Below are 12,470 nucleotides of genomic sequence, written 5' to 3'. Positions count from 1 at the left end.
TGTTATCTTGGTAGGATGACCCAGCCACTATATTACCCTGTCCATTTTGAATGGTAGAAAAAATAAGTTCAGGCTAAAACTAATATCAAATTTATTTACCAGCAGGAGAAGCAGAAAGCAGTACAATATTTGACTCGGTGCAGACACAGATTCAAAACATCAACAATGCTAAATCTTCTATTGCAATAAATTTGGAACCAAGTCTCTGAGGAAACATTACATGAACAACTGGAACCATGTGGCCCCTCCAGACCACCTCCACTGGAAACAGGCAATCAAAGCAGTGAATTAAAGACCCTCGCACTGCCATCCAGATATCGTCTTGCCTTTCTTTGACATACAGGCAGACTTCTTTAAAAAAACAAACTACTCTTTCACATTAATCAAATACAGAGACTTACATGGTTAGTGGGAAGGAGCAGGGGAAGTGGGACTAATGGATAGCTCTTTCTAAAGAGCTGCCACGTGCATGAAAAGGCTGTATGGTCTCCTTCTGTTGTGTAAGATATTTAAGATTTGAACACAAGTCTCTAGGTTGTCTGTTGAGTGGTTGGTGCTTGACACCTGCCAGCAACACAAAATATTTGGAATGTCTCGTATGAATCTGCAAATTTACACACTAACTTTTTAAAGACATGCGGGACTGGTCAAACTAACTTGGTCCAGTTAAGTTCCGATTGCAGGCAGTGACACCATAAAAACATAAGAAATAGGAGCAGGAGTCGGCCATTCGAGCCTGCTCCGCCATTCAATAAGATCATGGCTGATCTTCTACCTCAACTCCACTTTCCTGCACTATCCCCATATCCCTTGATTCCCTTAATAGCCCCAAATCTATCGATCTCTGTCTTGAATACACTCAATGACTGAGCCTCCACAGCCCTCTGAGGTAGAGAATTCTAAAGATTCACCACCCACTAGAGGTTGTGCACCTCCCTCCAAAACCAATAGCTAGCTCGGGACAATTTTGTGTACTGACTTTCTCCCCACAAACAAACTCTTCAGAATAAATATAATGCAGAAATGTTTCTGTTCTAGGTAGACTGCTTCAGTCATTATTAGTGCACCACAAACAAAAGTTGGTGATGAGAGAATAATTTTAATTATTTTTTTTAAATGAACGATGGTGCACAAAAAGATAAGATAACTGTAAAGTCTGTGGGTTGTTTAGTTAATTAATACACAGACTCCAAGAGTAACTTAAAACAGGACTTTACTATTCGAAGGTCAGGGCGAATCTGCCCAATAACTCCTGGCACAACACTTATATACTGGTGTGGTCACCGTCGGTATTACCGTATACAGAAGCCAAACAAAGTAGTGCCACACCTAAAATAGTTCTCTTAAAGGTGAACGGTTACATACAATAGTTCTCTTAAAGGTAGACGGGTACATACACTACAATAACCAACCTTGTAGGGTTTTTATTCTTCAATTGATATACATCTTCTATGTACCATGTAAAACATACAGCTTTATCTATAAATAGACAAAAAAACAGGAGAAGTCCTCCCCTGGACGTGATTGGAAGCATACCTGTTGCATAGCTAGTTCCATCTCATCCTTCTTGCTCACCCCGCTGACTTGGGTGCCTTCCTGCTGTTTTTTGGCCTCGCGAAGTAGGTCTGAGCCACTGAATCGGCTGAGCAGGCCCAGGCACTGGCGCTGGCGGTCACAAAAGATATTAAATATCAGCGATATTGAAAATTATATTCAAATAACAATCATTTGAAAATGTAATGCACTTCTCCGCAAAATTGTGACTGTACAGTAAGATGCACAATGTGTGACAATGCATTTAAAATAGTTTGGATTTCATTGTTCTTGTAATGTCGATTTGAGAATTAAGCACTCTCGACCTAAACTCCCTTAAACCTAGCACAAGCAAAGTACAAATTATTGTTCTCAATCTGTAAAGTATTGAAAAGGTAGAATCAGGGCCGGTGATTGGAGCCAGAGCGTGGGTTTTCTGTAAAACTGGCAAATCAGCTGACCTCTGACCCTTACAATAGCAAAATACTGCAGGTGCTGGAAATCTGAAATAACAACAGAAAACACTGGAAAAACTCAGCAGGCCCGGGCAGCATCCGTGGAGAGAGAAACAGAGTTAGTATTTCAGGTCGAAGACCTTTCTTCAGAACCGAGTCCTGACGAAGGGTCCCAGACCTGAAACGTTAACTCTGTTTCTCTCTCCACAGATGCTGCCTGGCCTGCTGAGTTTTTCCAGCATTTTCTGTTGTTATTTCAGACCTCTGACCCTTGTTGATTTTCTCGGTGATGCTGTTTAACGTCAAGACAACCTGATTAAAATGGAGGGTTAAAAGGCTGGTGCTAATGTGGAGAACTACATTGAGTATTTGGATAGGGTAAGTATCAGTGAACATGTAGCCAGTGCTCACGCTGTGACGTGACTTAAAAAATGCAGTTCTTCGAGCGGATTGAAGTTTCAGCAGTTAGTCCGAGGTTTCATCCTGGTCTATGCTGAGTTTGCTGATCTCCGAGGAGTAGGAGGGGAACAACAATTAGTCACAGAGCTTTGAAGTTCAATGACTATTCTAGGCAAACGCAACAGTTAATTGGTGCACAGCAAGATCCCAGAAACAGCAGTGACATGCAATGACTAGTTAATCTATTTATAATTGATGTTAGTTAAGGGAGGAATGTTTGGCAGGGCACTGGGAGATCTCCCCTGCATACAGTGCTCTGGGACCATTAGCATACACTCAAACCACTAAAATGGGCAGACAGGGCCTCAGATCCATCTCATCCAAAGGACAATACAGCACTCCCTCAGTATTGCACTGGGACGTCAGCCTGGGGGTTCTGAACCAGAGACAAGAGTGTTACCAATGGAGTCAAATGGCAAAGAGCCATCATGTGTTTAAAAGTGAACATTCCCAAAGTGGTACAAAAATAGAGAAGGGGAAAAGGAAGTTCAAAGGAGAGAGGCAAGCATGTAAAATACAAACTCAAATACCTGGAAACGGCCAATATGACCTTGAAGTTCCATGATAGTACCATCGTTGCCTTCCATTTCTATCCCGCCTACCACACCTGAAAAAGCAATGTACGTTACAACCAGCAAGATCACTGAACAGTGCAAGTATGAATCCCTTACTATTCACCCTTAAACTTCCCCATCTCCTATGAAGGTACTGATTGTTAATGAGGTACAGTTCCACAGGCACTAGTAGCCGCCCATTTTTCATGTGTAAACGTGGACAGTCAGTGTCGATAGGCTATTAGACTGTGAGGGGCACATTCATAGGCAAATGGCCAGTTAATCTTCTTTTGGTGGTATTGGTTGAGGGAGGAATATTGATAGGGGACCAGAAGAACTCACTCTCCTCTTCGTATAGTGCCATGGGAACTAGCACTATTCACAGAAAGGCTCAAGTCACTGTATAGCTAATCAGCAGCAGGGGTCTATCGTGCAGGATGCAAAATCGTGGCTTTGCATGGCTCAAGAGAAGATTGATTGAAAAATACGAGGGGTATCTGTCCCAAACCCAACTGTTGACTCAAATTGGTCCCTGGGACCTGATTCATGCCAACTTCAGCCTGGACTATCCTTTTAAACTGCACCGAGAAGGAGTGCAGGGCACTTGGATCTTTTTCATATTTCTTCACTGACAGTAAAGTCTGAATACTTGTTAATCATGCGTTAAAATGGTTCTCCTTTATGGATCAGAATTCCTGGCTTCCCCTGATCCACATGCAAGATCCAAGACCAAGCTATCTGGTGGACTTGCTGCAAAAAGGAAAGATGCCCGCAGGGAGAGCTCTGGCCGACACCAACCCAAGTATCCTGGCTGGCCTCATGGAGGGCATGGCTTTTTGCTAAAGTCCCTCACATACGGGGCTGATTACACAGTTGGTGACAAGTAAGCCTGGTGTGCGGCACTGGATTTGGAAGTCTAGAACATCAAGGTTGTTGGTATGTTGCAATTCTATGTAGGATCCATCACCAAGTTGAAGGTAGATGTCTGTTGTGTAGCTGATGAGCAAACTCAGACTTGGGAATGACAGCTGTTCAGAGACACTGCATGGAGACCAGGTACCGGAACACACATTTACACATCCAGGGTGTGGTGCCTATCACAACTGGGTTACAGAAGGCAAGCAGCTGCTGCTGAAACTTGGCAGCTCCAACTGGTGAAACCACCATTTGATTGCCGATGATGTGCGTCCGTGTTAGGAGGATGGTGGCAATGTATCTGCACATTTTAGGGCAAGTTGTGCTGCTGGTGAGGGGCTCCCGATAACTCTTGTCCACCTAGAAAGAGCTCAAACCCATGCTTGTCGGTTGTCTAATGACAACTATCGATCATCTTATTGTGGGTAAGGATGTGAGCTGGTCTCAGGGGTTGAGGCGGGACTAGAAAGTTGCAAAGGGACATTAAGTGAGTGGGCAGATGGAGTTCAACATGGAGAATGGGAAAGTGTGAGGTCATCCACTTTGGACCAAAGAAAGATAGATCAGAGTATTTTCTAAATGGGAAAAGCCAGGAATTGTGGAGGGGCCGAGAGGTTTAGGGGTCCATGTACAGAAATCACAAAGCTAGCGGACAGGTACAAAAATAATTAAAAAGCCTAATGGAATGTTGGTCTTTACCTTAAGAGGGCTGGAATGCAAAAGGGGGAAGTTATGTTACAGTTGTACAGAGCACCGGTCAGACCACAGCCGAGCACTGCGCTCAGTCCTGGGCATCGCAACTCAGGAAGGATATGTTGGGCTTGGAGGTTGTGTAGCGCAGATTCACCAGAATGACACCGGGCCTAAAAGGGTTAAATTATGACGACAAGTTGTGTAGACTAGGCGTGCAGTCCCTTGAATATAGAAGATTAAGGGGCGATCTAATTGAGGTGTTTAGGATGATTAAAGGATGAGAGGGTAGATAGGAGAGAAACTACTGTCTCTGGTGGGAGAGTCCAGAACAAGGGGGTATAACCTTAACGTTAGAGCCAGGCCGTTCAGCGGTGATGTCAGGAAGCACTTCTTCACACAAAGGGTGGAACTCTCGCCCCCAAAGAGCTATTGAGGCTGGGGGTCAATTGAAAATTTCAAACCGAGGTTGATAGATTTTTGTTAGGCAAGGGTATTGAGGGTTGTGCAACCGAGGAGTTAAGGTACAGATCAGCGATGATCTGATTGAATGATGGAACAGGCTCGAGGGGCTGAATGACCTTCTCCTGTTCCTATGACTTCAAGATGACAATCCCAACGATGGAAGCGGAGAACCAAGGAAACCTTGTAGTGTAATCAGTAATTCGATACCTGAACCAGGCAGGTCCGCTGTACTCCAGGGCACTGTTGATGACTGACCAGCCAGTCTGGCTCACTGGAACCTGGAGGGGTAGAGCGGTTAACTTGGGGGGGGGGGGGGGGGGGGATGCTGGGATTCCTCTCACCAGCTTCAAATACCCTCGCAAGTCAAAGCCCAACATTGGTGTGATGGTTCCGGTTGGACAAGTGTATCTGTGCCGACAGGCTGCACGAAACTTCACCAGTGCCCCTTCACACATGCAGTGCCAACAGGTGCCGAGGCTCTCTGGACTTACACAGGTAGGGTGTGCCCCTACAGGGAGGCGAAGTGCACATCATACTGTGCAAATAGAATCACTACCTGTGTGAATCTCAGTAGGTTAGTGTGGAGACTCCTAAACATAGTTTCTGCTCGTGTCAAATATCTAAGTTAGCTGATCAGAAAAGACTGGCAACTTAAAATTAGGGTTAGACGCAGTGGGAAACTGCTTGACTCACTGTAAGATGAAGTATGGTAAAGAATTATTTAATCATCCAGGGAGCCTTCAAATAATCAAAACTGTGGACAGTAAAAGAGAAAGTTCCAGTAGGGTCAAATCTCTCCCACAGTGAATCTCTCCTTTCCCCATCTCTCCTGAAGTTACCAGCTCTTGTGGGTCACAGTTCTACAGCCTTCTCGTGCCTCACGCAAGTAGAATTCACGTGTGAACCTGGTCGATGAGGCAACGCCATGAAAAGAATCATTACAACCAAGGTTGATCAAGTCCTCACTCAATGTCCACACATAGGTGCCACTGGGTAACTATCAGGAACAGGAACCTAAACTAAATGTTCTCCTCTCCGAAGGGAGCCAAGGCTAACTAACTTCCTACTGACCTGCATTTTTTGTTTTTAACTGTAACTTCCTACTTCCTGCCCCAGCAAATGGGCAGGAGGAGAGCTACAACTGGCCTCAGTATCTCAGAGCTAGAGAGGGGGTAAAGAGTCCAGTAAGGTTCCAGCTCACTATCCAGTGACCCCTACAGGAAAGTGTGCATGTGGCAGTCGTGTGACAGGGTTGGGATCAGGAAACTGGGCTCTCTATCTAGGGCTGCGGAGCCCAATTGTAGAATCCCAATAGCTATCCTTGGTGAGATTAACTAACTCAGCACAGACTAGAAATTGAACTGGGGCCTTCTGGTCCGTGTGGCTTAATACCACACGGAGTGATGCCTTTATCCACTAGGCCATCAGGGAAGAGAAGTGACAAGAGTCTGCACATTCTGAAAGCCAAGGCACATCCATGGAGGGAAAACTGAACAGACAGACAAACCCCTCCCCATAGGTGAAAGAATTGAAACAAGAAAGGTTCCTGCATTAGCATTTCTTACCTGGTAAAGCTGCTTTGCTTATGAGGCCTGTCAAAAGTGCCAACTCCTGCAGGGACCCGGCAGTTAACTCCTGGCAGCGTAGGATAGCCTGGATAGGGTCTGCATGGGCAATTAGGAACTGCAGTACCTGCATCAGAGAAAACCGCCATTATAATCAGATGGGAAGAAGAAATAAAGACTTGCATTTATATAGCGCCTTTCACAACCTCAGAACGTCACAAAGCTCTTTACAGCCAATGAAGTACTTTTGAAGTGTCGTCACTGTTGTAATGTGGGAAACGCAGCCAATTTACACACAGAAATTTGCATTCGCACCCGTACGACCAGATTTAGGAACAGCTTCTTTCCCAGGGCTGTCATCCTACTGAACTCCACAAATAAACTCTAAAGCCTGCACATCTGCCAATGCACTTTATTATGGTTATATTTATGTTAATATACTACAAGCCAAATGAATGTTGAATGTTTAAATGTCTTAATCTAAATGTCCACTCTCGGGAGCCGCAAGCCTACATTTCGTTGTACTGCACTTGTGCACTAACAATGACAATAAAAGTTGATTTGATTTTTTGATTTGAAAAAAAATCTCCCACAAACAGCAATGTGATAATAACCAGAAAAACTGCTTTAGTAATGTTGATTGAGGGATAAATATTGGCCGGGACACCTGGGAGAACTCCCTTGCTCTTCCTCAAATTGTGCCATGTGATCTTGAGAGGGCAGATGCCTCATCCTCGGTTTCATGTCTCATCCGAAAGACGGCACCTCCGACAGTGCAGCACTGCACTGGAGTGTCAGCCTAGATTTTGTGCTCAAGTCTCTGGAGTGGGACTTGAACCCACAACCTTCTGACTCAGAGGCGAGGGCGCTACCCACCGAGCCACGGCTGATACTCATTTCAGTTAAAGATTTTGTCTTAGCTCAGCTACTGTCGGACCACTCAACAGACAGCATTTTATCTGGGTTAGGGATCTGCTCGCGGACTGGTCCTAAATGCTCCTGAACATTATAAACAATCCCTGTTGGAAATACTTCCGATTTTGGAGAAACAAGTGCAAGTCAAATACTGAACGAGTACAGTTGGATCTGAACTCCAATTCCAAAATAACCCTGTAGTTTTTAACGCACATTCTTAAATAGATAATTTTATCTTTATGGAGATTTATTATTGCCATTCACATGTCTTAGGCTGCGTTCTCCTTGAAGATGCTTCAGAACCACTGCCAGGGCGGGCATGTTTCATTCGCAAGACTACCCAGTGAGCATCAGTAGGCTATTATAGCCTGGAGGCATCACAATTGAAAGGGAGATCCTGTTCTCATGCACCATTCATGTACAAGGCAGGGATCACTGGGTAGCAATAAAAGCTGCAACAGACTGTTTCCATCAAGGCTTTTCACATGACAGCAGTGGCTGGGAATGCTAGAGTGCTCCAGAACTTGTGCTTTAGTCAGCATTTAGCACATCCCTGCACTGGTGATCAGAATGGAGGGGGTGTTTCAAGTGTAGTTACCTGTCCCGCAGCCAGCTGGTGCTTCCCAGTGCTGGAGGTCAGTATCACCTGGCAAAGCTGAAGAGCTGGGAGCAGGATCTGCCGATACCTCTCCACAGGGGCTGGGATGAATCCTGATGGGTCTCTCATACAAAACATACTGCAGAAGAAGAAAAAAATACGATAAAGATAGTGTATTAAAATAGGCTCGTAACCCCCGAAAAAGAAGTACTTATATTCAAAGTACATCTTTTACGATGAAGATCATTGTGACTAACTGCTTTAAAATGGTTTCGATCTCTGATCCATACAGAGATCTTCCAGATACAAGGTCTCTCGGTGTAAGGCTCCTTTGGTGACATGGCAAAGTGTTGCACCCTGCAGAAGCTCCGGTGAAAGCATATCCAGCCATTAGCGCAGTTTCCCCAGAGTGGGGCAGCCCAACAGTGGCTGTGAGGAAGGTCTGAGGCCAAGAGCTGAATGTAGCCAGTCCTGGTCTGACAGACTGACCTTCCTCCCTCCGCACCCGCTGATACGCTTATCAATTACTCCATAAAAGACGACGAATCAGGAAGGTGATGAAAAGGCTTTTATTAACTAGAGAACAGAGCATGCCTCTCGTGGGTGGCTGGTTCCAAGAAGGAAGCGAGTCGGCGAAACCCCCACCTTTATACCTGGTCATGTGGGCGGAGTCAGCTGAGGCATGCCTTGGTACACAGCGCCACCCAGAGGTAACAATATACAATAACAGTGGTTTACCACACCCGCCCCATCTCGCTGCTCGGCGGGGGGGGAGTTCTGGCCGATTGCTGCGCCACTTCTACCATCCTGGCCGAGATCAGCCAACTCAACACAGACCAGGAATTAACCAGGGACCCGATGGCCTGAATGCCACACGCTGTGGTCTGTTTACCCACCCACATCGGATCAGCAGCCTTCGCAGGTTTCTGAAGGAATGCATACTGTTCATTTTGGGGAGACAAATATAATAGATCCATTTTTCCTCTCTCTTTATTTTACATGGAAGTATTAATGAATGTTACAAAGATTTTAATTAATTTTCACCTGCAGCGAACGAAACACCAGGACTCGAGGCCTGATCCCTCACCATCCCCCGATCCTTCACCCCCGACAGTTTTGGACTTGGCAGAAGTACCAGGCCCAGCCTAGTCCTCACACACAGCTGCTCACTGACACAGACTATTACATGAAGAAATGCCGTGGGCTTCCCGGACTTGAGCTGTGCTCCTTACCTGTGCGACTCAGTTTCAGGCCTGTGATCATAGACCTGGCACTGGGACAGACGCACAATGACCCCTGCTGTCAGAAGCTCCATGGCCCCCTGCTGGATCTTAGCCACTCTCGTCAGAAACGCCTGGTGAATATAGTAAAGAAAAACTTAAATATGGTCAATAAAAACAAGCATTTGCAAAGAAAAAGATTCGTGTGGTGTTAGAAATCAAACTAAAAGGGTGTGTAGGAACTAACAGAGAAAAGCACTAACTGGAAACTCTAAGGACGGGGAACTTTATTCAGTAAAGGTTTCCAGTCTGCAGCATGCAACACGCAGACTAAAACATCCAAATATACACAGTTGTAGATTTTGTTACAGATAAACCTTCTCACCCTATAAATTACTACATGGGACAGTTTCTGATCAAGTGTGCAATAAATGGGCATTTATGAATTACACAGGTTAAAGTGACCCAACCTTTCCTCTTTCACCAGTATCGTTGTGGTCACTTAAGTACAACAGCAGGGGGAATAATTATAATACTCGACCAATAATCCAGAGAACGGGAGTTCAAATCCCAGCATAGTAGTTTGAGAATTTGAATGCAATTAAAAAAATTCCAGAAATAAAAAGCCAGCATCAGTAAAAGTGACAATGAAGCTGCTGCGGATTATCGTAAAAACCCAACTGAATACCGATTACCAGCCCCGAAACCAAGTTCTGAATATCTATCAGACCGTTGGCCTGAAGTCAGGAATTGTGTGTGGCACAGGTTCAGAAACAGCCAATAGAAGTTCATGAAAGGGCAGGTAAACTGAGGGACAGGTGATCCACAGGGGCAACAAGTTTCAACTACCTGCCTGCTGGAATCTTACTATCAGTCTTCAGTAAAATGACTGACTAATAACTTGACAAGAAATAAACAAATTCGACATAGCAAATTACATTCTCTCGTTATGTTCACCGCTTGCGGTCTCTTATTCAGCCAATTGGCACCAATAAGCCACAAGGTAGGGAGGAAGCCAATGTGCTCGACATGTGTGATATGGTTTACTGACACTCGAACGGCTCCAACAGCTTCCACCACTAGCCATACCTGCACCCTCCAGTACTTCACCCCAGTGCTGAAAAGCTCAAATGCTCTCTGTAGACACAACTCAATTTTGGAATGAAGAATCTATAATCTAGAGTTGTGCTGTTCTCCGTTTCTCATACACGTTACTGATAGCTGGGGACAATCCAGTCCCCTTATGGAAGGCAGGTTAGCCAATGGAGGAGTGGGCCCAAAATGATAAAACTTCTCTGCTGATTAAAGCTGAAGTGAAAATGACAGTTGAAACCTGGAGCACAAGAGGAGTTCTTGATGCAGTTGCTTCCTAGTTGAATGACCACCTTTTAAACCCCACCCCTCAACAAGTGGGCAGCCGCGCGTACACACGCACACTTACCATTTTGGATTCATAAAGATATAAGGCTTTCAGTAATGGAGGCTTGGGACTGAGCATGCTCTGAAGGGTGGCGTCGTCCTGGGCCAGGCTGTCTGTCAGTGCTTTCAGGTAGCCGCTGTTAGTGAGGTAGTAGAGCCACTGTTGGTGCTGGTCAATAGCCACAATCCGGTCCAACACCGCCAGTGCCAGCATCTGAAACAGGAAGACCAATTTACCGAGATGTCATACTTGGGAGGGGGTCGGGTGCAGGGGCAGGGGTTGGAGTTCCAGTGATAAGCGTCGCTGCAACGCATCCCTTCCCCCATCGCCAACTTGACCAAGCTGATTGTGTCTGGCTGGGGCGGAGATCACCTCGCACAAAAAGTAGGTACTGTATAACTTTAATCAGGCCCAGTGATCTCCTGGACTGGTTTCGATCACCAAAATAGTCAGGGAGTCAAAGAGGAATTTCAATATTTCCCCCCCCCCCAATTGGCCTGGGCTTTTCGCCTCTCCCAGGAGATGACATGGATTTTGGGTGGGGTGAGGAGTGTATATATTGTGGTGCACAGGGAATCGCCGGTGTGTGGAACAGGCTGGGTGGACCAGAGGGTTCTTTTCCCGTCCGTCATTGTTCGTATATTCGTGTCAGATATCTATGCCTGGAAGGGGTACCTCAGAGATGGGGAAAGGACAAAGGGAGGGACAGCAGTCCACAAGTGACCACTCCACAGCCTGGTCATACCTGCCAGATTCACTTTGCCCATTCTGTCTCCCTGCCCAAGAAGGTGTCAACTCGTGGTGGGATGTGGTTCCATGTGTGCCAGCAGCTCTGTGGAACTGTACCCGAAGAGCCATTCTCCATGCATGACCCAATCGTGGGTAAGAACATAAGAAATAGGAGCAGGAGTAGGCCAATCGGCCCCTCGAGCCTGCTCCGCCATTCAATAAGATCATGGCTGATCTGATCCTAACCGCCAATCTACTATCACAGAACCATCTCCTGAATCTAACAGAATTAGACACACGAAATAGGAGCAGGATCAGGCTACACGGCCCCTGGGCCCGCTCCGCTACCCACAGGGCCATGTCCGATCCGAACCTAGACTCATGTCCAAATTCCTGCCCGCTCCCCGTAACCCTTAATTCCCTTTACTTCTAGGAAACTGTCTATTTCTGTTTTAAATTTATGTAATGATGTAGCTTCTACAGCTTTTTGGGGCAGCATATTCCATGGACCTACCACCCTGAGTTAAGTAGTTCCTCCTCATCTCAGTTTTGAAAGAGCAGCCCCTTATTCTAAGACTATGCCCCCTAGTTCTAGTTTCACCCATCATCGGGAACATCCTCCCTGCATCCACCCGATCCAACCCCTTCACAATCTTATAGGTTTCAATAAGATCGCCTCTCATTCTTCTGAACTCCAATGAGTAGAGTCCCAATCTACTCAACCTCTCCTCATATGTCCATCCCCTCATCCCCGGGATTAACCGAGTGAACCTTCTTTGTACTGACTTGAGAGCAAGTATGTCTTTTCTTAAGTATGGACACCAAAACTGTATGCAGTATTCCAGGTGCGGTCTCACCAATACCTTGTACAACTGAAGCAATACCTCCCTATTTTTATATTCTATCCCCCTAGCAATGAAAGCCAACATTCCATTGGCCTTCTTAATCACTT

The 12,470-nt window shown here is 45.7% G+C and overlaps 1 protein-coding gene across 1 annotated transcript in view; it reads right to left on the bottom strand.

Annotated features, from left to right (window-relative positions):
* Positions 1–12,470, bottom strand: part of nup205 (nucleoporin 205) — a 141,274-nt gene that overhangs the window by 22,115 nt on the left and 106,689 nt on the right. The window contains exons 32-37 of the mRNA XM_086008589.1: positions 10,811–11,002; positions 9,382–9,503; positions 8,150–8,288; positions 6,637–6,763; positions 2,978–3,054; positions 1,537–1,665 (exon numbers count right to left, since the gene is read on the bottom strand). Of these exons, the coding sequence (XP_085864715.1) occupies positions 1,537–1,665; positions 2,978–3,054; positions 6,637–6,763; positions 8,150–8,288; positions 9,382–9,503; positions 10,811–11,002 (786 nt within the window). The remainder of the gene's footprint in view (positions 1–1,536; positions 1,666–2,977; positions 3,055–6,636; positions 6,764–8,149; positions 8,289–9,381; positions 9,504–10,810; positions 11,003–12,470) is intronic.

This window comes from Somniosus microcephalus, chromosome 16, assembly GCF_052327205.1.
Source record: "Somniosus microcephalus isolate GS21.2 chromosome 16, FLI_Smic_1.0, whole genome shotgun sequence".
Lineage (NCBI taxonomy): Eukaryota > Metazoa > Chordata > Chondrichthyes > Squaliformes > Somniosidae > Somniosus > Somniosus microcephalus.
This window is presented reverse-complemented; position numbering and strand designations above follow the sequence as displayed.